The sequence below is a fragment of the Oncorhynchus clarkii genome, chromosome 23, assembly GCF_045791955.1.
Source record: "Oncorhynchus clarkii lewisi isolate Uvic-CL-2024 chromosome 23, UVic_Ocla_1.0, whole genome shotgun sequence".
NCBI classification, from domain to species: Eukaryota; Metazoa; Chordata; class Actinopteri; order Salmoniformes; family Salmonidae; genus Oncorhynchus; species Oncorhynchus clarkii.
This window is the reverse complement of record NC_092169.1, coordinates 58,340,968-58,365,243: the sequence shown is the minus strand read 5'-3', so window position 1 is coordinate 58,365,243 and position 24,276 is coordinate 58,340,968. Positions and strand designations below refer to the sequence as shown.

Sequence of the window (24,276 nt, the reverse complement as noted above, 5' to 3'; positions counted from 1 at the left end):
GCCGTGGTTGCGTCATCGGTAAGAACAGCCCTTAGCCGTGGTTGAGTCATCGGTAAGAACAGCCCTTAGCCGTGGTTGAGTCATGTGTAATAACAGCCCTTAGCTGTGGTTGAGTCATCGGTAAGAACAGCCCTTAGCCATGGTTGAGTCATGTGTAATAACAGCCCTTAGCTGTGGTTGAGTCATGGGTAAGAACAGCCCTTAGCCGTGGTTGAGTCATGGGTAATAACAGCCCTTAGCCGTGGTTGAGTCATGGGTAATAACAGCCCTTAGCCGTGGTTGAGTCATGGGTAAGAACAGCCCTTAGCCGTGGTTGAGTCATGGGTAAGAACAGCCCTTAGCCGTGGTTGAGTCATGGGTAAGAACAGCCCTCAGCCGTGGTTGCGTCATGGGTAAGAACAGCCCTTAGCCGTGGTTGAGTCATGGGTAAGAACAGCCCTTAGCCGTGGTTGAGTCATGGGTAAGAACAGCCCTTAGCCGTGGTTGAGTCATGGGTAAGAACAGCCCTTAGCCGTGGTTGAGTCATGGGTAATAACAGCCCATAGCCGTGGTTGAGTCATGGGTAAGAACAGCCCTTAGCTGTGGTTGAGTCATCGGTAAGAACAGCCCTTAGCCGTGGTTGAGTCATGGGTAATAACAGCCCTTAGCCGTGGTTGCGTCATGGGTAAGAACAACCCTTAGCCGTGGTTGCGTCATGGGTAAGAACAGCCCTTAGCCGTGGTTGCGTCATGGGTAAGAACAGCCCTTAGCCGTGGTTGCGTCATCGGTAAGAACAGCCCTTAGCCGTGGTTGAGTCATCGGTAAGAACAGCCCTTAGCCGTGGTTGAGTCATGTGTAATAACAGCCCTTAGCTGTGGTTGAGTCATCGGTAAGAACAGCCCTTAGCCATGGTTGAGTCATGTGTAATAACAGCCCTTAGCTGTGGTTGAGTCATGGGTAAGAACAGCCCTTAGCCGTGGTTGAGTCATGGGTAATAACAGCCCTTAGCCGTGGTTGAGTCATGGGTAATAACAGCCCTTAGCCTTGGTTGAGTCATGGGTAAGAACAGCCCTTAGCCGTGGTTGAGTCATGGGTAATAACAGCCCTTAGCCGTGGTTGAGTCATGGGTAAGAACAGCCCTTAGCCGTGGTTGAGTCATGGGTAAGAACAGCCCTTAGCCGTGGTTGAGTCATGGGTAAGAACAGCCCTTAGCCGTGGTTGAGTCATGGGTAATAACAGCCCTTAGCCGTGGTTGCGTCATGGGTAAGAACAACCCTTAGCCGTGGTTGCGTCATGGGTAAGAACAGCCCTTAGCCGTGGTTGCGTCATGGGTAAGAACAGCCCTTAGCCGTGGTTGCGTCATCGGTAAGAACAGCCCTTAGCCGTGGTTGAGTCATCGGTAAGAACAGCCCTTAGCCGTGGTTGAGTCATGTGTAATAACAGCCCTTAGCTGTGGTTGAGTCATCGGTAAGAACAGCCCTTAGCCATGGTTGAGTCATGTGTAATAACAGCCCTTAGCTGTGGTTGAGTCATGGGTAAGAACAGCCCTTAGCCGTGGTTGAGTCATGGGTAATAACAGCCCTTAGCCGTGGTTGAGTCATGGGTAATAACAGCCCTCAGCCGTGGTTGCGTCATGGGTAAGAACAGCCCTTAGCCGTGGTTGAGTCATGGGTAATAACAGCCCTTAGCCGTGGTTGAGTCATGGGTAAGAACAGCCCTTAGCCGTGGTTGAGTCATGGGTAAGAACAGCCCTTAGCCGTGGTTGAGTCATGGGTAAGAACAGCCCTTAGCCGTGGTTGAGTCATGTGTAATAACAGCCCTTAGCTGTGGTTGAGTCATGGGTAAGAACAGCCCTTAGCCGTGGTTGAGTCATGGGTAATAACAGCCCTTAGCCGTGGTTGAGTCATGGGTAATAACAGCCCTTAGCCGTGGTTGAGTCATGGGTAATAACAGCCCTTAGCCGTGGTTGAGTCATGGGTAAGAACAGCCCTTAGTCGTGGTTGAGTCATGGGTAAGAACAGCCCTTAGCCGTGGTTGAGTCATGGGTAATAACAGCCCTTAGCCGTGGTTGCGTCATGGGTAAGAACAGCCCTTAGCCGTGGTTGAGTCATGGGTAATAACAGCCCTTAGCCGTGGTTGAGTCATGGGTAAGAACAGCCCTTAGCCGTGGTTGAGTCATGGGTAAGAACAGCCCTTAGCCGTGGTTGAGTCATGTGTAATAACAGCCCTTAGCTGTGGTTGAGTCATGGGTAAGAACAGCCCTTAGCCGTGGTTGAGTCATGGGTAATAACAGCCCCTATCCGTGTTTGAGTCATGGGTAATAACAGCCCTTAGCCGTGGTTGAGTCATGGGTAATAACAGCCCTTAGCCGTGGTTGAGTCATGGGTAAGAACAGCCGTGGTTGAGTCATGGGTAATAACAGCCCTTAGCCGTGGTTGAGTCATGGGTAAGAACAGCTCTTAGCCGTGGTTGAGTCATGGGTAAGAACAGCCCTTAGCCGTGGTTGAGTCATGGGTAAGAACAGCCCTTAGCCGTGGTTGAGTCATGGGTAAGAACAGCCCTTAGCCGTGGTTGAGTCATGGGTATGAACAGCCCTTAGCCGTGGTTGAGTCATGTGTAATAACAGCCCTTAGCCGTGGTTGAGTCATGGGTAAGAACAGCCCTTAGCCGTGGTTGAGTCATGGGTAATAACAGCCCTTAGCCGTGGTTGAGTCATGGGTAAGAACAGCCCTTAGCCGTGGTTGAGTCATGGGTAAGAACAGCCCTTAGCCGTGGTTGAGTCATGGGTAAGAACAGCCCTTAGCCGTGGTTGAGTCATGGGTAATAACAGCCCTTAGCCGTGGTTGCGTCATGGGTAAGAACAACCCTTAGCCGTGGTTGCGTCATGGGTAAGAACAGCCCTTAGCCGTGGTTGCGTCATGGGTAAGAACAGCCCTTAGCCGTGGTTGCGTCATCGGTAAGAACAGCCCTTAGCCGTGGTTGAGTCATCGGTAAGAACAGCCCTTAGCCGTGGTTGAGTCATGTGTAATAACAGCCCTTAGCTGTGGTTGAGTCATCGGTAAGAACAGCCCTTAGCCATGGTTGAGTCATGTGTAATAACAGCCCTTAGCTGTGGTTGAGTCATGGGTAAGAACAGCCCTTAGCCGTGGTTGAGTCATGGGTAATAACAGCCCTTAGCCGTGGTTGAGTCATGGGTAATAACAGCCCTCAGCCGTGGTTGCGTCATGGGTAAGAACAGCCCTTAGCCGTGGTTGAGTCATGGGTAATAACAGCCCTTAGCCGTGGTTGAGTCATGGGTAAGAACAGCCCTTAGCCGTGGTTGAGTCATGGGTAAGAACAGCCCTTAGCCGTGGTTGAGTCATGTGTAATAACAGCCCTTAGCTGTGGTTGAGTCATGGGTAAGAACAGCCCTTAGCCGTGGTTGAGTCATGGGTAATAACAGCCCTTAGCCGTGGTTGAGTCATGGGTAATAACAGCCCTTAGCCGTGGTTGAGTCATGGGTAATAACAGCCCTTAGCCGTGGTTGAGTCATGGGTAAGAACAGCCCTTAGTCGTGGTTGAGTCATGGGTAAGAACAGCCCTTAGCCGTGGTTGAGTCATGGGTAATAACAGCCCTTAGCCGTGGTTGCGTCATGGGTAAGAACAGCCCTTAGCCGTGGTTGAGTCATGGGTAATAACAGCCCTTAGCCGTGGTTGAGTCATGGGTAAGAACAGCCCTTAGCCGTGGTTGAGTCATGGGTAAGAACAGCCCTTAGCCGTGGTTGAGTCATGTGTAATAACAGCCCTTAGCTGTGGTTGAGTCATGGGTAAGAACAGCCCTTAGCCGTGGTTGAGTCATGGGTAATAACAGCCCCTATCCGTGTTTGAGTCATGGGTAATAACAGCCCTTAGCCGTGGTTGAGTCATGGGTAATAACAGCCCTTAGCCGTGGTTGAGTCATGGGTAAGAACAGCCGTGGTTGAGTCATGGGTAATAACAGCCCTTAGCCGTGGTTGAGTCATGGGTAAGAACAGCTCTTAGCCGTGGTTGAGTCATGGGTAAGAACAGCCCTTAGCCGTGGTTGAGTCATGGGTAAGAACAGCCCTTAGCCGTGGTTGAGTCATGGGTAAGAACAGCCCTTAGCCGTGGTTGAGTCATGGGTATGAACAGCCCTTAGCCGTGGTTGAGTCATGTGTAATAACAGCCCTTAGCCGTGGTTGAGTCATGGGTAAGAACAGCCCTTAGCCGTGGTTGAGTCATGGTTAATAACAGCCCTTAGCCGTGGTATAATGGCCATATACCACACCTCGTCTAGCCTGATTCCTTCATTATAAAACAGTTACAAAGCCTTGTACCTGGCGATCGCATTACATCAATAAATCACAGTACATGAACTGTTCTTCCCCCTACGTAAAGTATTCCAGATGAATATGCTAATTAATTAATTCATATAAGTCTTTTGGTATGCCAGGACTTGCCGTTGTGTTTTTTTTTTTTAGGCAAGTCAGTTAAGAACAAATTCTTATTTTCAATGACGGCCTAGGAACAGTGGGTTAACTGCCTGTTCAGGGGCAGAATGACAGATTTGTGCCTTGTCAGCTCGGGGGTTTGAACTTGCAACCTTCCAGTTACTAGTCCAACACTCTAACCACTAGGCTACCCTGCCACCTCTCCTCTTCTCCCTCCTACCTCCCGTCCGTCCGTCCGTCCATGTTTTCCCTGCTTTTGGCGCTGGAAGCAGACAGGCTGGAGTAGCCCGCTTGTTTTAGATGCTAACGATGATCAGCAATGATCAAGGTATTTTGATCTTGTTTAGTATTTGCATTGGGAACCCATGCAGAGCCTACAGTCAGTGGGCCCTGGTTTGATGGGTAGAGAACAGTGATATAACAATGACAGAGAAGTGGCCAACTGGCATCTGGCTACAGGGGGCCTGTTTACATCTCTGTGTGAGCTAACAGCAGGTCTCTGTGTGTGGAGGGACTTCATGAAAGGTCTCTAAATCATCGGTTTTAATTCCTCCTCTCCTCCCTTTTTCTCTCCACTCCTCTCTCTCTCCCACTCTCTTCCTCATTCTCTAATACCACCCCTCTCTCCTCTTATCCCTCTTCCGTCCATCTCTTTTCTCCCCATCCCTCTCTCCTCTCCCTCCATCCATCTCTCCTCTTCTCCCTCCTACCTCCCGTCCGTCCGTCCATCCATCTCTCCCTCCACCCATCTCTCCTCTTCTCCCTCCGTCTGTCCATCCATCTCTCCTCTCCCTCCATCCATCTCTCCTCTTCTCCCTCCTACCTCCCTCTGTCCATCCATCCATCTCTCCTAACTCCCTGCCTCCGTCCGTCCATCCCATCTCTCCTAACCATCCATCTCTCCTCTTCTCCCTCCTACCTCCCTCCCTCCATCCATCCATATCTCCTCTCCCTCCATCCATCTCTCCTCTCTCCCCATCCATCTCTCCTCTCCCTCCCTCCATCCATCTCTCCTCTTCTCCCTCCTAACTCCCTCCGTCCGTCCATCCATCTCTCCTCTCCCTCCATCCATCTCTCCTCTCTACATCCGTCTCTCCTCTTCTCCCTCCTAACTCTCTCCATCCATCCATCGCTCCTCTTCTCCCTCTTACCTCCCTCTATCATCCATCTCTCCCTCCATCCATCTCTCCTCTTCTCCCTCTTAACTCCCTCCATCCATCCATCCATCTCTCCTCTCTCTCCATCCATCTCTCCTCTCCCTCCATCCATCTCTCCTCTCCCTCCATCCATCTCTCTTCTCTCCCCATCCATCTCTCCTCTCTCTCCATCCATCTCTCCTCTCTCTCCATCCATCTCTCCTCTCTCTCCATCCATCTCTCCTCTTCTCCCTCCTAACTCCCTCCGTCCATCCATACATCTCTCCACTTCCTCCCTCCCTCCCTCCTTCCATCTCTCCTCTTCTCCCTCCTAACTCCCTCCGTCCGTCCATCCGTCTCTCCTCTCTCCCCAGACTGTATGAGAACAAAGGAGAAGCAGACTTCATGGAATCCTTGAGGAATCTCTTCACTTCCTTCAATGAAATGATGAACATCAACTCTGAGAACACAGGCATGGTGAAGGTAGGACATCAATCATATAGTCTGGCTCTGCTTCAGAGTGATGCCTTTTGTGTTTCCATGGTATTCTATGCATTCTGTCTCCCTGTGTATATCAGTCTCTAGTTCCCATCTCATGTCCACTATGTGTCTATAGTAGAGGTTGACCAATTAGGATTTTTCAACACCAATACCGATTTATTGGAGGACCAAAAAAAAGCAGATACCGATTAATTGGCCTAATATTTTTTATTTATTTTTTAAATATATATATTTGTAATAATGACAATTACAATAATACTGAATGAACAATGAACACTTTTATTTTAACCTAATATAATACATAAATAAAATCTATTTAGTCTCAAATAAATAATGAAACATGTTCAATTTGGCTTACATAATGCAAAAACAAAGTGTTGGAGAAGAAAGTAAAAGTGCAATATGTGCCATGTATGAAAGCTAACGTTTAAGTTCCTTGCTCAGAACATGAGAACATATGAAAGCTGGTGGTTCCTTTTAACATGAGTCTTCAATATTCCCAGGTAAGAAGTTTTAGGTTGTAGTTAATATAGGAATTATAGGACTTATTTCTCTCTATACCATTTGTATGTTGTATGTCATATACCTTTGACTATTGGATGTTCTAATAGGCACTTTAGTATTGCCAGCCTAATCTCAGGAGTTGATAGGGTTGAAGTCAAAACAGCTCTGTGCATCAAGCATTGCTAAGAGCTGCTGGCAAATGCAGAAAAGTTTGAATGAATGCTTACGAGCCTGCTGCTGCCTCAGTCAGACTGCTCTATCAAATCATAGACTTAATTATAACATAATGACACAGAAATACGAGCCTTAGGTCATTAATATGGTCAATTTCCAGAAACTATCAGTTTTGAAAACAAAACATCTATTCTTTCAGTGAAATACGGAACCATTACGTATTTTATCTAACAGGTGGCATCCTTAAGTCTAAATATTCCTGTTACATTGCACAACCTTCAATGTTATGTCATAATTACGTAAAATTCTGGCAAATTAGGCGGCAACGAGCCAGGCGGCCCAAACTGCTGCATATACCCTGTCTCTGCGTGCAATGAACGCAAGAGAAATGACACAACTTCACCTGGTTAATGTTGCCTGCTAACATTCATTTATTTGAACTAAATATACAGGTTTAAAAATATATACATCTGTGTATTGATTTTAAGATCATCTACTCATTCAATGGTTTTTCTTTATTTTTGTAGTATGTTCTACATTGTAGAATAATAGTGAAGACATCAAAACTACGAAATAACACACATGGAATCATGTAGTAACTAAAAAAAGTGTTAAAACAAAAATATTTTTAGAATTTTGATTTTTCGAAGTAGCCTCCCTTTGCTTTGATGACAGCTTTGCACACTCTTGGCATTCTCTCAACCAGCTTCACGAGGAATGCTTTTCCAACAGTTTTGAAGGAGTTCCCACATATGCTGAGCACTTGTTGACTGCTTTTCCTTCACTTTGCGGTCCAACTAATCCCAAACCATCTCAATTGAGTTGAGGTCGGGTGATTGTGGAGGCCAGGTCATCTGATGCAGCACTCCATCACTCTCCTTCTTGGTCAAATAGCCCTTACACAGCCTGGAGGAGTGTTGGGTCATTGTCCTGTTGAAAAACAAATGATAGTCCCACTAAGCCCAAACCTGATGTGTTGGCGTATCGCTGCAGAATGCTGTGGTAGCCGTGCTGGATAAGTGTGTCTTGAATTCTAAATAAATCACAGACAGTGTCACCGGCAAAGCACCCCCACACCATCACACCTCCTCCTCCATGCTTCACGGTGGAACCCACACATGCAGAGATCATCCGTTCACCTACTCTGCATCTCACAAAGACACGGCAGTTGGAACCAAAAATCTCAAGTTTGGACTCCTCAGACCAAAGGACAGATTTCCACCAGTCTAATGTCCATTGCTCTTGTTTCTTGGCCCAAGCAGGTCTCTTCTTCTATTGGTATCCTTTAGTAGTGGTTTCTTTGCAACAATTCGACAATAAACTGCCTGATTCAAGCAGTCTCTGAACAGTTGATGTTGAGATGTGTCTGTTACTTTAACTCTGAAGCATTTATTTGGGCTGCAATCTGAGGTGCAGTTAACTCTAATGAACTTATCCTCTGCAGCAGAGGTAATTCTGGGTTTTCCTTTCCTGTGGCGGTCCTCATGAGAGCCAGTTTAATCACAGCGCTTGATGGTTTTACTGCATTTGAAGAAACGTTCAAAGTTCTTGAAAATTTCCCAGGATTGACTGACCTTCATGTCTTAAAGTAACGATGGACTGTCGTTTGTCTTTGCTTATTTGAGCTGTTCTTTTACCAAATAGGGCTATCTTCTGTATACCACCCTTGCCTTGTCACAACATAACACAACTGATTGGCTCAAACGCATTAGGAAAGGAAAGAAATTCCACAAATTAACTTTTAACAAGGCACACCTGTTAATGGAAATGCATTCCAGGTGACTACCTCATGAAGCTGGTTGAGAGAATGCCAAGAGTGTGCAAAGCTGTCATCAAGGCAAAAGGTGGCTTTTTGAAATATACAATATATTTTGATTTGTATAATTAACACTTTTTTGTTTACTACATGATTCCATATGTGTTATTTCATAGTTTTCACTTATTATTCTACAATGCAGAAAATAGTAAAAAAAAAAAACTGGAATAAGTAGGTGTGTCCAGACTTTTGACTGGTACTGTATCTCCTATTGTTGTCTGTGTGTTGTTCCCCTCTGTGTTCATTGTCTTTCTGAATAGATCTCTCCATGTGCCTCCCTCCCCTCTGTGTTCATATGTATTTCTTCTGCAACTGTTATCTATATCTGTGTTCTCTCTCTGACCTGTTCTGTGTCCCGACGCATCTCTCTCGTTCTCTCTTGTGCTCTCTATCACACTCTCTCTCTTGTGCTCTCTCTTGTGCTCTCTCTCACACTCTCTCTCTTGCGCTCTCTGACCTGTTCTGTGTCCCGGGGCATCTATCTCTCTCTGACCTGGCCTGTTCTGTGTCCCGGGGCATCTCTGCGTTCCTCCTCTTTAGCTCCTCCTCAAGGTATTTTCTGATATCCCTCCCTCCCTCCCTCCCTCCCTCCCTCCCTCCCTCCCTCCCTCCCTCCCTCCCTCCCTCCCTCCCTCCCCTCCCCACCGTTAGACTGTTAATCCTCTTCAACAGTGGCCATGTCCCCAATGGTACCTTATTTCCTCTTTGCTTATGGGCCCCGGTCAAAAGTATAGCACTATGGTCATTGGTACATAATGACTGATGACTCTAGACAAGCATAATGACTGATGACTCTAGACAAGCATAATGACTGATGACTCTAGAAAGGCATAATGACTGATGACTCTAGACAAGCATAATGACTGATGCCTCTAGACAAGCATAATGACTGATGCCTCTAGACAAGCATAATGACTGATGCCTCTAGACAAGCATAATGACTGATGACTCTAGACAAGCATAATGACTGATGCCTCTAGACAAGCATAATGACTGATGCCTCTAGACAAGAATAATGACTGATGGCTCTAGACAAGCATAATGACTGATGGCTCTAGACAAGCATAATGACTCTAGACAAGCATAATGACTGATGACTCTAGACAAGCATAATGACTGATGGCTCTAGACAAGCATAATGACTGATGACTCTAGACAAGCATAATGACTCGAGACAAGCATAATGACTGATGAGTAGACAAGCATAATGACTGATGACTCTAGACAAGCATAATGACTGATGACTCTAGACAAGCATAATGACTCTAGACAAGCATAATGACTGATGGCTCTAGACAAGCATAATGACTCTAGACAAGCATAATGACTGATGACTCTAGACAAGCATAATGACTCTAGACAAGCATAATGACTCTAGACAAGCATAATGACTCTAGACAAGCATAATGACTCTAGACAAGCATAATGACTCTAGACAAGCATAATGACTGATGACTCTAGACAAGCATAATGACTCTAGACAAGCATAATGACTCTAGACAAGCATAATGACTGATGGCTCTAGACAAGCATAATGACTGATGGCTCTAGACAAGCATAATGACTAATGGCTCTAGACAAGCCTAATGACTGATGGCTCTAGACAAGCATAATGACTCTAGACAAGGATAATGACTGATGACTCTAGACAAGCATAACGACTGATGGCTCTAGACAAGCATAATGACTGATGGCTCGAGACAAGCATAATGACTAATGGCTCTAGACAAGCCTAATGACTGATGGCTCTAGACAAGCATAATGACTCTAGACAAGGATAATGACTGATGACTCTAGACAAGCATAATGACTGATGACTCTAGACAAGCATAATGACTGATGACTAGACAAGCATAATGACTGATGACTAGACAAGCATAATGACTGATGGCTCTAGACAAGCATAATGACTAATGGCTCTAGACAAGCCTAATGACTGATGGCTCTAGACAAGCATAATGACTCTAGACAAGCATAATGACTGATGACTCTAGACAAGCATAATGACTGATGACTCTAGACAAGCATAATGACTGATGACTCTAGACAAGCATAATGACTGATGACTCTAGACAAGCCTAATGACTGATGACTCTAGACAAGCATAATGACTAATGACTCTAGACAAGTGTAATGACTCTAGACAAGCATAATGACTCTAGACAAGCATAATGACTGATGACTCTAGACAAGCATAATGACTGATGGCTCTAGACAAGCATAATGACTCTAGACAAGCATAATGACTGATGACTCTAGACAAGCATAATGACTGATGACTCTAGACAAGCATAATGACTAATGACTCTAGACAAGCATAATGACTGATGGCTCTAGACAAGCATAATGACTGATGACTCTAGACAAGCATAATGACTGATGACTCTAGACAAGCATAATGACTGATGACTCTAGACAAGCCTAATGACTGATGACTCTAGACAAGCCTAATGACTGATGACTCTAGACAAGCCTAATGACTGATGACTCTAGACAAGCATAATGACTAATGGCTCTAGACAAGCCTAATGACTGATGACTCTAGACAAGCCTAATGACTGATGACTCTAGACAAGCCTAATGACTGATGACTCTAGACAAGCATAATGACTCTAGACAAGCATAATGACTGATGACCCTAGACAAGCATAATGACTGATGACTCTAGACAAGCATAATGACTGATGACTCTAGACAAGCATAATGACTGATGACTCTAGACAAGCATAATGACTGATGACTCTAGACAAGCATAATGACTGATGACTCTAGACAAGCATAATGACTGATGACTCTAGACAAGCATAATGACTGATGACTCTAGACAAGCATAATGACTGATGACTCTAGACAAGCCTAATGACTGATGACTCTAGACAAGCATAATGACTGATGACTCTAGACAAGCCTAATGACTGATGACTCTAGACAAGCCTACTGACTGATGACTCTAGACAAGCATAATGACTAATGGCTCTAGACAAGCATAATGACTGATGACTCTAGACAAGCGTAACGACACATCCTGTCATACAAAATATTGTGATATTGTAGTTAACATTCAACATTCTAGTGAGGGCCAGGGCTGTTACCCAGTTGGTCATCTAATCACCTTTAAGATCAGGGATAATCCTAATCGTTTTTGTTTTGTCCAGGGTGCAGCGCTGAGATATGTCCCCACCATCGTGAACGACGTCAAACTGGTCTTCGATCCCAAGGAGCTCAGGTGGGTTTTCATCAGGGAAACTGCTGTCCCGTGGTGAATGTTTTAACACATCTGGTTATGTACACTATACACTATACTATACATTATCTGTGACTCCTGTTAGACTATACTGTAATGTCATTATCTATGTTTTAACACATCTGGTTATGTACACTATACACTCATGCTTTCACACTGTATATAACACACTTCTACAAGGCCATAACAGAGATGAGATTGACTTCTTATTCCCTCCACTGGCTGGGACTCCTGTTAGACTATACTGTAATGTCATTATCTTTGACTCATGAATACTGTAATGTCATTATCTGTGACTCCTGAATATTGTAATGTCATTATCTGTGACTCCTGGATAATGTAATGTCATTATCTGTGACTCTTGAATACTGTAATGTCATTATCTGTGACTCCTGAATAATGTAATGTCATTATCCGTGACTCCTGAATACTGTAATGTCATTATCTGTGACTCTTGAATACTGTAATGTCATTATCTGTGACTCATGTTAGACTATACTGTAATGTCATTATCTGTAACTCCTGTATACTGTATTGTCATTATCTGTGACTCCTGTTCGACTGTACTGTGGTGTCATTATCTGTGACTCCTGAATACTGTAGTCATTATCTGTGACTCCTGAATACTGTTGTCATTATCTGTGACTCCTCTTCGACTATACTGTAGTGTCATTTTCCGTGACTCTTGTATACTGTATTGTCATTATCTGTGACTCCTGAATACTGTAGTCATTATCTGTGACTCCTGTTCGACTGTACTGTAGTGTCATTATCTGTGACTCCTGAATACTGTAGTCATTATCTGTGACTCCTGTTCGACTGTACTGTGGTGTCATTACCTGTGACTCCTGAATACTGTAATGTCATTATCTGTGACTCCTGTTCGACTGTACTGTAGTGTCATTATCTGTGACTCCTGAATACTGTAGTCATTATCTGTGACTCCTGTTCGACTGTACTGTAGTGTCATTATCTGTGACTCCTGAATACTGTAGTCATTATCTGTGACTCCTGTTCGACTGTACTGTGGTGTCATTATCTGTGACTCCTGAATACTGTAGTCATTATCGGTGACTCCTGTTCGACTGTACTGTAGTGTCATTATCTGTACATGTAAGGATGCCCGAAGCTAAGGAAGAGGTGCAGGAGTGAATCTGAAAAAGCTGTGAGTTACAAAGTCAATCTAAGAAATCTAAGACACGTGTAAATGATTTGACTGATTAAGGTAAAGCGCTCTGACATGGAAGAGAGAGACTAAAGAGCCTTGGTCAGTGGGTTTGTCTTTTGTCTTTGAAATTACATTCCGTGTTTTAGAGATTGTCTCCCCTTTATTTTTTGGGGGGGGCGATTAACTTTAACAATTGGTTTGGATTAAAGAACTGATTTGATATTGTGGCTTGTGCAGTGTGTGTGGTCACACCTCGTTATCCTCGAGCTACTTACCTTTAGGCTCTGTGCTTCACACACACACACACACACACACACACACACACACACACACACACACACACACACACACACACACATACACACACACACAAACACGCACACACACCACTTAACATTCACCAGCTGTACCATGTGGGTTGGTTATATATAGTCCCGGTTGCCGTGGGAACGTGGAACTGCTGCTTCACCAACAGTGCAGTGGTTAATCTGACATGCCATGAATGTTATATCATCGTATTGTATTGATTTAATTTGACAAAATAACATTTTAATTAGAAAAGCTTTTATAAAGGTGCACATCAAGGTCTTGGCAATGTATCAATATATCACTAGATCAATATATCAATGTATCACTAGATCAATGTATCACTAGATCACTAGATCACTGGATCACTGGATTAATAGATTAATAGGACCCTAGATTAATAGGACCCTAGATTAATAGGACCCTAGATTAATAGGACCCTAGATTTAATAGGACACTAGATTTAATAGGACACTAGATTAATAGGACACTAGATTAATAGATCACTAAATTAATAGGACACTAGATGAATAGATCACTAGAACACAAGATTAATAGATCACTAGATTAATATATCACTAGGACACTAGACTAATAGATCACTAGATTAATAGATCACTAGATTAATAGATCACTCGATTAATAGATCACTAGGACACTAGAATAATAGATCACTAGATTAATAGATCACTAGGGCACTAGATTAATAGATCAATAGATTAATAGATCACTTGATTAATAGATCACTCGATTAATAGATCACTAGGACACTAGAATAATAGATCACTAGATTAATAGATCAGTAGGACACTAGATTAATAGATCACTAGATTAATAGATCACTAGATTAATAGATCACTCAATTAATAGATCACTCGATTAATATATCGCTAGGACACTAGAATAATAGATCACTAGATTAATAGATCACTATCACTCCATATATTAATAGATTACTAGATTAATAGATCACTAGGATACTAGATTAATAGATCACTAGGACACTAGATTAATAGATCACTAGGACACTAGATTAATAGATCACTAGGACACTAGATTAATAGATCACTAGGACACTAGATTAATAGATCACTAGGACACTAGATTAATGGATCACTAGGACACTAGATTAATAGATCACTAGGACACTAGATTAATAGATTACTAGGACACTAGATTTAATAGATCACTAGGACACTAGATTAATAGATTACTAGGACACTAGATTTAATATATCACTAGGACACTAGATGAATAGATCACTAGGACACTAGATGAATAGATCACTAGGACACTAGATGAATAGATCACTAGGACACTAGATGAATAGATCACTAGGACACTAGATGAATACATCACTAGGACACTAGATGAATAGATCACTAGGACACTAGATGAATAGATCACTAGGACACTAGATTAATAGATGAATAGATCACTAGGACACTAGACTAATAGATGAATAGATCAATAGGACACTAGATGAATAGATCACTAGGACACTAGATTAATAGATCACTAGGACACTAGATGAATACATCACTAGGACACTAGATTAATACATCACTAGGACACTAGACTAATAGATCACTAGGACACTAGATGAATAGATCACTAGGACACTAGATGAATAGATCACTAGGACACTAGATGAATAGATCACTAGGACACTAGATGAATACATCACTAGGACACTAGATGAATAGATCACTAGGACACTAGATGAATAGATCACTAGATGAATGATCACTAGGACACTAGATGAATAGATCACTAGGACACTAGATTAATGGATTACTAGGACACTAGATGAATAGATCACTAGGACACTAGATGAATAGATCACTAGGACACTAGATGAATAGATCACTAGGACACTAGATGAATAGATCACTAGGACACTAGATGAATAGATCACTAGGACACTAGATGAATAAATCACTAGGACACTAGATGAATAAATCACTAGGACACTAGATGAATAAATCACTAGGACACTAGATGAATAAATCACTAGGACACTAGATGAATAGATCACTAGGACACTAGATGAATAGATCACTAGGACACTAGATGAATAGATCACTAGGACACTAGATGAATAGATCACTAGGACACTAGATGAATAGATCACTAGATGAATAGATCACTAGGACACTAGATGAATAGATCACCAGGACACTAGATTAATAGATCACTAGGACACTAGATGAATAGATCACTAGGACACTAGATGAATAGATCACTAGGACACTAGATGAATAGATCACTAGGACACTAGATTAATAGATCACTAGGACACTAGATGAATAAATCACTAGGACACTAGATTAATAAATCACTAGGACACTAGATGAATAGATCACTAGGACACTAGATGAATAGATCACTAGGACACTAGATTAATAGATCACTAGGACACTAGATGAATAGATCACTAGGACACTAGATTAATAGATCACTAGATGAATAGATCACTAGGACACTAGATGAATAGATCACCAGGACACTAGATGAATAGATCACTAGGACACTAGATGAATAGATCACTAGGACACTAGATGAATAGATCACTAGGACACTAGATGAATAGATCACTAGGACACTAGATTAATAGATCACTAGGACACTAGATGAATAGATCACTAGGACACTAGATGAATAGATCACTAGGACACTAGATGAATAGATCACTAGGACACTAGATGAATACATCACTAGGACACTAGATGAATAAATCACTAGGACACTAGATGAATAGATCACTAGGACACTAGATGAATAGATCACTAGGACACTAGATGAATAGATCACTAGGACACTAGATGAATAGATCACTAGGACACTAGATGAATAGATCACTAGGACACTAGATGAATAGATCACTAGGACACTAGATGAATACATCACTAGGACACTAGATGAATAGATCACTAGGACACTAGATGAATAGATCACTAGGACACTAGATGAATACATCACTAGGACACTAGATTAATAAATCACTAGGACACTAGATGAATAGATCACTAGGACACTAGATGAATAGATCACTAGGACACTAGATGAATAGATCACTAGGACACTAGATGAATAGATCACTAGGACACTAGATGAATAGATCACTAGGACACTAGATGAATAGATCACTAGGACACTCCAGTTTTACAGACTAGTTGATGTAATATTGGAACATAAGGGTCTGTGTTTGTTATACATCCATGGATTTAGTTTGAAGCCTCAACCTGAGATGTTCGTCCTTATTCACTAGCGTCCTGTTCTACATTCATGAAGCTGAGCTGTTCAACTGCTCACGCAGAACACATTATAGCCTACGTTGACTGAATGTTAAATATGATGTTCTGACGTTATACATGCAGAACTGTGGCTGGGCCCAAATTGGGTCCTGAGCAAATTACTGCACTTACAGAGGGAATAGGGTGCCTGCTGTACTGCACTACAGAGGGAATATGGTGCCTGCTGTACTGCACTACAGAGGGAATATGGTGCCTGCTGTACTGCACTACAGAGGGAATATGGTGCCTGCTGTACTGCACTACAGAGGGAATATGGTGCCTGCTGTACTGCACTACAGAGGGAATATGGTGCCTGCTGTACTGCACTACAGAGGGAATATGGTGCCCGTTGGGAAGTGTCATGTGACCACACAGGTCTGTATTAGTGAAGGGTCATGTGACCAGACAGGTCTGTATTAGTGAAGGGTCATGTGACCAGACAGGTCTGTATTAGTGAAGGGTCATGTGACCAGACAGGTCTGTATTAGGGAAGGGTCATGTGACCAGACAGGGCTGTATTAGGGAAGGGTCATGTGACCAGACAGGTCTGTATTAGGGAAGGGTCATGTGACCAGACAGGTCTGTATTAGGGAAGTGACTTTGGGACATTGTCCTGTCTAAACTCTGCACTGGAAGGACATGACATTTTGTCCATAATGCCTTGCGGTTAAGGGTATGCTGTCCCTCTGAAATAGTTTCTACGTTTTAAAGGGCATATTCAGAGGAACACATCACCGTGGTTATTGTGCTGTTGAAAAAGCTCATCTCAATGTACAGCATTCCATAGACATCACTATCTGACCACCTCTCCACCCAGACAGACTGGCTAGTCACTATCTGACCACCTCTCTACCCAGACAGACTGGCTAGTCACTATCTGACCACCTCTCTACCCAGACAGACTGGCTAGTCACTATCTGACCACCTCTCCACCCAGACAGACTGGCTAGTCACTATCTGACCACCTCTTCACCCAGACAGACTGGCTAGTCACTATCTGACCACCTCTCTACCCAGACAGACTGGCTAGTCACTATCTGACCACCTCTCTACCCAGACAGACTGGCTAGTCACTATCTGACCACCTCTCTACCCAGACAGACTGGCTAGTCACTATCTGACCACCTCTCTACCCAGACAGACTGGCTAGTCACTATCTGACCACCTCTCTACCCAGACAGACTGGCTAGTCACTATCTGACCACCTATCCACCCAGACAGACTGGCTAGTCACTATCTGACCACCTCTCCACCCAGACAGACTGGCTAGTCACTATCTGACCACCTCTCTACCCAGACAGACTGGCTAGTCACTATCTGACCAAGTTGCAAAGTCGGAAGCCCCGCCTAATTCTAGAATTGTATTTTAAAACTAACCTCAACCACACTGCTAACCTCATGCCTAACCTCAACCACACGTCTAACCTCATGCCTAACCTCAACCACACCGCTAATCTCATGCCTAACCTCAACCACACATCTAACCTCATGCCTAACCTCAACCACACTGCTAATCTCATGCCTAACCTCAACCACACGTCTAACCTCATGCCTAACCTCAACCACACTGCTAAACTCATGACTAACCTCAACCACACTGCTAACCTCATGCCTAACCTCAACCACACTGCTAACCTCATGCCTAACCTCAACCACACTGCTAACCTCATGCCTAACCTCAACCACACTGCTAACCTCATGCCTAACCTCAACCACACTGCTAATCTTATGCCTAACCTTAGCCACACTGCTAACCTCATGCCTAACCTTAGCCACACTGCTAACCTCATGCCTAACCTCAACCACACTGCTAACCTCATGCCTAACCTCAACCACACTGCTAACCTCATGCCTAACCTCAACCACACTGCTAACCTCATGCCTAACCTCAACCACACTGCTAACCTCATGCCTAACCTCAACCACACTGCTAACCTCATGCCTAACCTCAACCACACTGCTAACCTCATGCCTAACCTCAACCACACTGCTAACCTCATGCCTATCCTCAACCACACTGCTAACCTCATGCCTAACCTCAACCACACTGCTAATCTCATGCCTAACCTCAACCACACTGCTAATCTCATGCCTAACCTCAACCACACTGCTATTCTCATGCCTAACCTCAACCACACTGCTAATCTCATGCCTAACCTTTAGCCACACTGCTAACCTCATGCCTAACCTTTAGCCACACTGCTAACCTCATGCCTAGCCTTTAGCCACACTGCTAACCTCATGCCTAACCTTTAGCCACACTGCTAACCTCATGCCTAACTTTAACCATACTGCTAACCTCATGCCTAACCTCAACCACACTGCTAACCTCATGCCTAACCTCAACCACACTGCTAACCTCATGCCTAACCTCAACCACATTGCTAACCTCATGCCTAACCTCAACCACACTGCTAACCTCATGCCTAACCTTTAGCCACACTGCTAACCTCATGCCTAACCTTAGCCACCCTGTGGCTCATTCCAAACGTCGTAAATTGTTGGTTATCTACACGAACCCAGTCTTCACTATGAGTCATCCATACATCAATTGTCTTGTATCATGTATTTATTACTAGCTAAGTAAGTCACAGAAATGCATAAACAAACAAACAAACAAGGTACATTTAATGATAGGAGGATGTGCCCCTAGTGGGTTAAACCGGTATTGCGGCTTGTTAGACAAAAGGGGAAGTGGGGGTCGACTAAAAAGTCACTACAAAGTGATAATTATAACAATTTAAATGCTAATCCTTTACACATGAACGCTCACTCATTCGGGAACAAATGCGATCAATATAATTATTTACGCTCAGTGTGTCGTCTTGATCGCTGTTGAAAAGTTAGTTTCTGTTGTAGAATTGTCCGTCTCTCTCCCTCTCTCTCTCGGTTGTGGTTAGAGGGGCTTGTTCAGAGTGACATTCCTTTTAGAATGGATGTTTCGGCGGTTGTCGTTCATCGCGTTCAATGATACCGAATACCTAGCTGCAGACTAGTAATTAATATCAAAGACTTGTTCTCATTCTGTCAGTATCGATAGTCTAAAAGTTTAACCACGTGGTATGGTTAAAATATTCAGCAATGGTCTTACAACCTTTGTACTCCCGTGATTAAGAGAAACATGGTCTGCAACCTTTAGCCATCTCGTAATTGAGGTAAGCTCGGTCTGCTGATAATTTCTCAAAGTTGGGTTTTATTCAGAATGGCAGAAAAGGGGCTGTCCCAGGAGGCCTGACCCTAACTGGGCTCAGGGGCGGTCCAGGATGTCTGAACCTAACTGGGCTCAGGGGCGGTCCAGGATGTCTGACCCTAACTGGGCTCAGGGGCGGTCCTCTGATTTAGTTCAAATCAAAAGGGAATTGTATTTTTCTTCATTAAACAGTCCGAAATCATATTACACAATTATACAAACAGTATCATCCTCACTCATTCATCTTATACAACAATTAGATGTAAACCTCATATCTGAGGTTATTATATAAACAGCATTATGGTAATGTGGCCACACCGTCTCCCATGAGCTTCCCCAAGTTGTGACAAACGGACCAGTTCGTCGCTTGATTCTCCACCCATCTTTTATACTTTCTCCGGAACATGAAATTTGTTCGTACCTCAAGTTCTGTGAGGTGGAAGGATTTCCTTTGTTCTCCATGAAAAACAACTCTCTATAACTGTGTGTCCATGAGGTCTTCTCAGGAATTTACGACCTCTGACCACAGCAGCCTAGTTGAAGGAGGCAAGGGGGAGGCAGGGAGAGGGGGATGGGATTGCTATACCCAAAGAGGCCAATGTCATGACACCTCCTTCCCTCCTCTTCTCCTCTCCTCCCTTCCTCCTCTTCTCCTCTCCTCCCTTCCACCTCTTCTATCCTCCTCTCCTCCCTCCTCTTCTATCCTCTTCTCCTCCCTCCTCTTCTATCCTCCTCTCCTCCCTCCTCTTCTATCCTCCTCTCCTCCCTCCTCTTCTATCCTCCTCTCCTCCCTCATCTTCTATCTCCCTCCCTCCCTCCCTCCCTCCCTCCCTCCCTCCCTCCCTCCCTCCCTCCCTCCCTCCCTCCTCTTCTATCCTCCCTCCCTCCTCTCCTCCCTCCCTCCTCTTCTATTCCCGTCTCCTCCCTCCCTCCTCTCCTCCCTCCCTCCTGTCCTCTCCTCCCTCCCCCCCTCCCTCCCCCCCTCCCTCTCCTCCCTCCCTCCCCCTCCCTCCCTCCCTCTCCTCCCTCCCTCCCCCCCTCCCTCCCTCCCTCCCTCCCTCCCTCCCGCCTCTCCTCTCCTCCCTCCCTCTTCTATCCTCCTCTCCTCCCTCCCTCCCTCCTCTTCTATCCCCCTCTCCTCCCCCCCTCCCTCCTCTTCTATCCCCCTCTCCTCCCTCCCTCCCTCCCTCTTCTATCCTCCTCTCTTCCCTCATCTCCTCCCTCCCTCCCTCCCTCCCTCCCTCCCTCCTTCTATCCTCCTCCCTCCCTCCTCTTCTATCCCCATCTCCTCCCTCCCTCCTCCTGCCTCCCTCCTGTTCTCTCCTCCCACCCTCCTGTTCTCTCCTCCCTCCCTCCCTCCCTCCCTCCCTCCCTCCCTCCCTCCCTCCCTCCCTCCCTCCCTCCCTCCCTCCCTCCCTCCCTCCCTCCTCCTCTATCCTCCTCTCCTCCCTCCCTCCTCTTCTATCCTCCCTCCCTCCCTCCCTCCTCCTCTATCCTCCTCTCCTCCCTCCCTCCTATTCTATCCTCCTCTCCTCCCTCCCTCCTCTTCTATCCTCCTCTCCTCCCCTCCCTCCCTCCCTCCCTCCCTCCCTCCCTCCCTCCCTCCCTCCCTCCCTCCCTCCCTCCCTCCCTCCCTCCCTCCATCTTCTATCCTCCTCTCCTGCCTCCCTCCCTCTTCTATCCTCCTCTCCTCCCTCCCTCTTCTATCCTCCTCCCCTCCCTCCCTCCCTCCTCCTCTATCCTCCTCTCCTCCCTCCCTCCTCTCCTCCCTCCCTCCCTCCCTCCCTCCCTCCCTCCCTCCTCTTCTTCTATCCTCCTCCCTCCCTCCTCTTCTATCCTCCTCCCTCCCTCCCTCCTCTTCTATCCCCATCTCCTCCCTCCCTCCTCTCCTCCCTCCCTCCTGTTCTCTCCTCCCACCCTCCTGTTCTCCCCTCCCTCCCTCCCTCCCTCCCTCCCTCCCTCCCTCCCTCCCTCCCTCCCTCCCTCCTCTATCCTCCTCTCCTCCCTCCCTCCTCTTCTATCCTCCCTCCCTCTTCTATCCTCCTCTCCTCCCTCCCTCCCTCTTCTATCCTCCTCTCCTCCCTCCCTCTTCTATCCTCCTCTCCTCCCTCCCTCCCTCCTCTTCTCCTCTCCTCCCTTCCAACTCTTCTATCCTCCTCTCCTCCCTCCTCTTCTATCCTCTTCTCCTCCCTCCTCTTCTATCATCCTCTCCTCCCTCCTCTTCTATCCTCCTCTCCTCCCTCATCTTCTATCTCCCTTCCTCCCTCCCTCCCTCCCTCCTCTTCTATCCTCCCTCCCTCCTCTCCTCCCTCCCTCCTTTTCTATTCCCGTCTCCTCCCTCCCTCCTCTCCTCCCTCCCTCCTGTCCTCTCCTCCCTCCCTCCCTCCCTCTTCTATCCTCCTCTCTTCCCTCATCTCCTCCCTCCCTCCCTCCCTCCTTCTATCCTCCCTCCTCTTCTATCCTCCTCCCTCCCTCCTCTTCTATCCCCATCTCCTCCCTCCCTCCTCTCCTCCCTCCCTCCTGTTCTCTCGTCCCACCCTCCTGTTCTCTCCTCCCACCCTCCTGTTCTCTCCTCCCTCCCTCCCTCCCTCCCTCCCTCCCTCCCTCCTCCTCTATCCTCCTCTCCTCCCTCCCTCCTCTTCTATCCTCCCTCCCTCCCTCCCTCCTCCTCTATCCTCCTCTCCTCCCTCCCTCCTATTCTATCCTCCTCTCCTCCCTCCCTCCTCTTCTATCCTCCTCTCCTCTCCTCCCTCCCTCCCTCCCTCCCTCTTCTATCCTCCTCTCCTGCCTCCCTCCCTCTTCTATCCTCCTCTCCTGCCTCCCTCCCTCTTCTATCCTCCTCTCCTCCCTCCCTCCCTCCCTCCCTCCCTCCCTCCCCCTCCTTCCCTCCCTCCCTCCCTCCCTCCTCCTCTATCCTCCTCTCCTCCCTCCCTCCCTCCCTCCTCTTCTTCTATCCTCCTCCCTCCCTCCTCTTCTATCCCCATCTCCTCCCTCCCTCCTCTCCTCCCTCCCTCCTGTTCTCTCCTCCCACCCTCCTGTTCTCTCCTCCCTCCCTCCCTCCCTCCTCCTCTATCCTCCTCTCCTCCCTCCCTCCTCTTCTATCCTCCCTCCCTCCCTCCCTCTTCTTTCCTCCTCTCCTCCCTCCCTCCCTCTTCTATCCTCCTCTCCTCCCTCCCTCTTCTATCCTCCTCTCCTCCCTCCCTCCCTCCCTCCTCCTCTATCCTCCTCTCCTCCCTCCCTCCTCTTCTATCCTCCTCTCCTCCCTCCCTCCTCTTCTATCCTCCTCCCTCCCTCCTCTCCTCCCTCCCTCCCTCCCTCCCTCCCTCCCTCCCTCCCTCCCTCCCTCCCTCCTCTCCTCTCCTCCCTCCCTCTTCTATCCTCCTCTCCTCCCTCCCTCTTCTATCCTCCTCTCCTCCCTCCCTCCTCTTCCATCCTCCTCCCTCCCTCCCTCCCTCCCTCCTCTCTCCCTCTTCTATCCTCCTCTCCTCCCTCCCTCCCTCCTCTTCTATCTCCCTCCCTCCCTCCCTCCCTCCCTTTCTATCCTCCTCCCCTCCCTCCCTCCCTCCCTCCCTCCCTCCCTCCCTCCCACCCTCCCTCCCTCCCTCCCTCCCTCTATCCCCCTCTCCTCCCTCCCTCCCTCCCTCCCTCCCTCCCTCCCTCCCTCCCTCCCTCCCTCCCTCCCTCCCTCCCTCCCTCCCTCCCCTCCCTCCCTCCCTCCCTCTATCCCCCTCCCTCTATCCCCCTCCCTCCCTCCCTCCCTCCCTCCCTCCCTCCCTCTATCCCCCTCCCTCCTCTCCATCCTCTTCTCCCCTGGTCTCCTGTTCCCCACGGTGTCCAGTGTTAAAGCCAGAAAACACCTGAATACAAAGTTCAAACAGTGTCATTTTCCCCACCTGCTGTGTCCCTGGCTTCTTTTCTAATCACAGATTACAGTGTTCAGCTGGCCTTTCTGTGTAGCTGTGCTTTCTACTTTCCACCCAGCTCCCGTTTCCTGTTTCCTGACAGCGCCGTCAGGGCAAAGCTGTTCTATCAGAGCCGAAGGAAAGGAAGGTGGAGGGCCAAGCTTTCTGCTTTTCTTCCGCACCGACAGAAAAGCAGGGGATTAGTTGCTCCAGTTGTCAACACAAACCTGGCTGAGGAGAAGAGAGGGATGAATTGAGGCCACGCTGAGAATGTTTCATCCCTTGCCAAACACTTGCCTCCAACGGGGCAGCAAGCAGAACTTCAGTACCCGTCCTCTAGCGAAGGAGACACCACCTCATCCCTCATCCCATGAATGTGTTTTCCTCAAGAGAACATTTTCCTCAAAGGATATATTGCATACAAAATACGGTCAATTCAATGTCCATGTTGCTAAAATGATGTAGTTGTGTTCTATGTAATACCCATGTTGTTAACAGGATGTAGTTCTATGTAATACCCATGTTGTTAACAGGATGTAGTTCCATGTAATACCCAGGTTGTTAACATGATGTAGTTCTATGTAATACCCATGTTGTTAACAGGATGTAGTT

The 24,276-nt window shown here is 46.4% G+C and overlaps 1 protein-coding gene across 8 annotated transcripts in view; it reads left to right on the top strand.

Moving 5' to 3' along the window:
• LOC139381119 (dedicator of cytokinesis 1) overlaps positions 1–24,276 on the top strand; it is a 547,069-nt gene that overhangs the window by 140,712 nt on the left and 382,081 nt on the right. For all 8 annotated transcript variants that reach the window (XM_071124416.1, XM_071124412.1, XM_071124414.1 and 5 more), the window contains exons 23-24: positions 5,938–6,046; positions 11,714–11,784. In XM_071124416.1, coding sequence (XP_070980517.1) covers positions 5,938–6,046; positions 11,714–11,784 — 180 coding nt within the window. The remainder of the gene's footprint in view (positions 1–5,937; positions 6,047–11,713; positions 11,785–24,276) is intronic.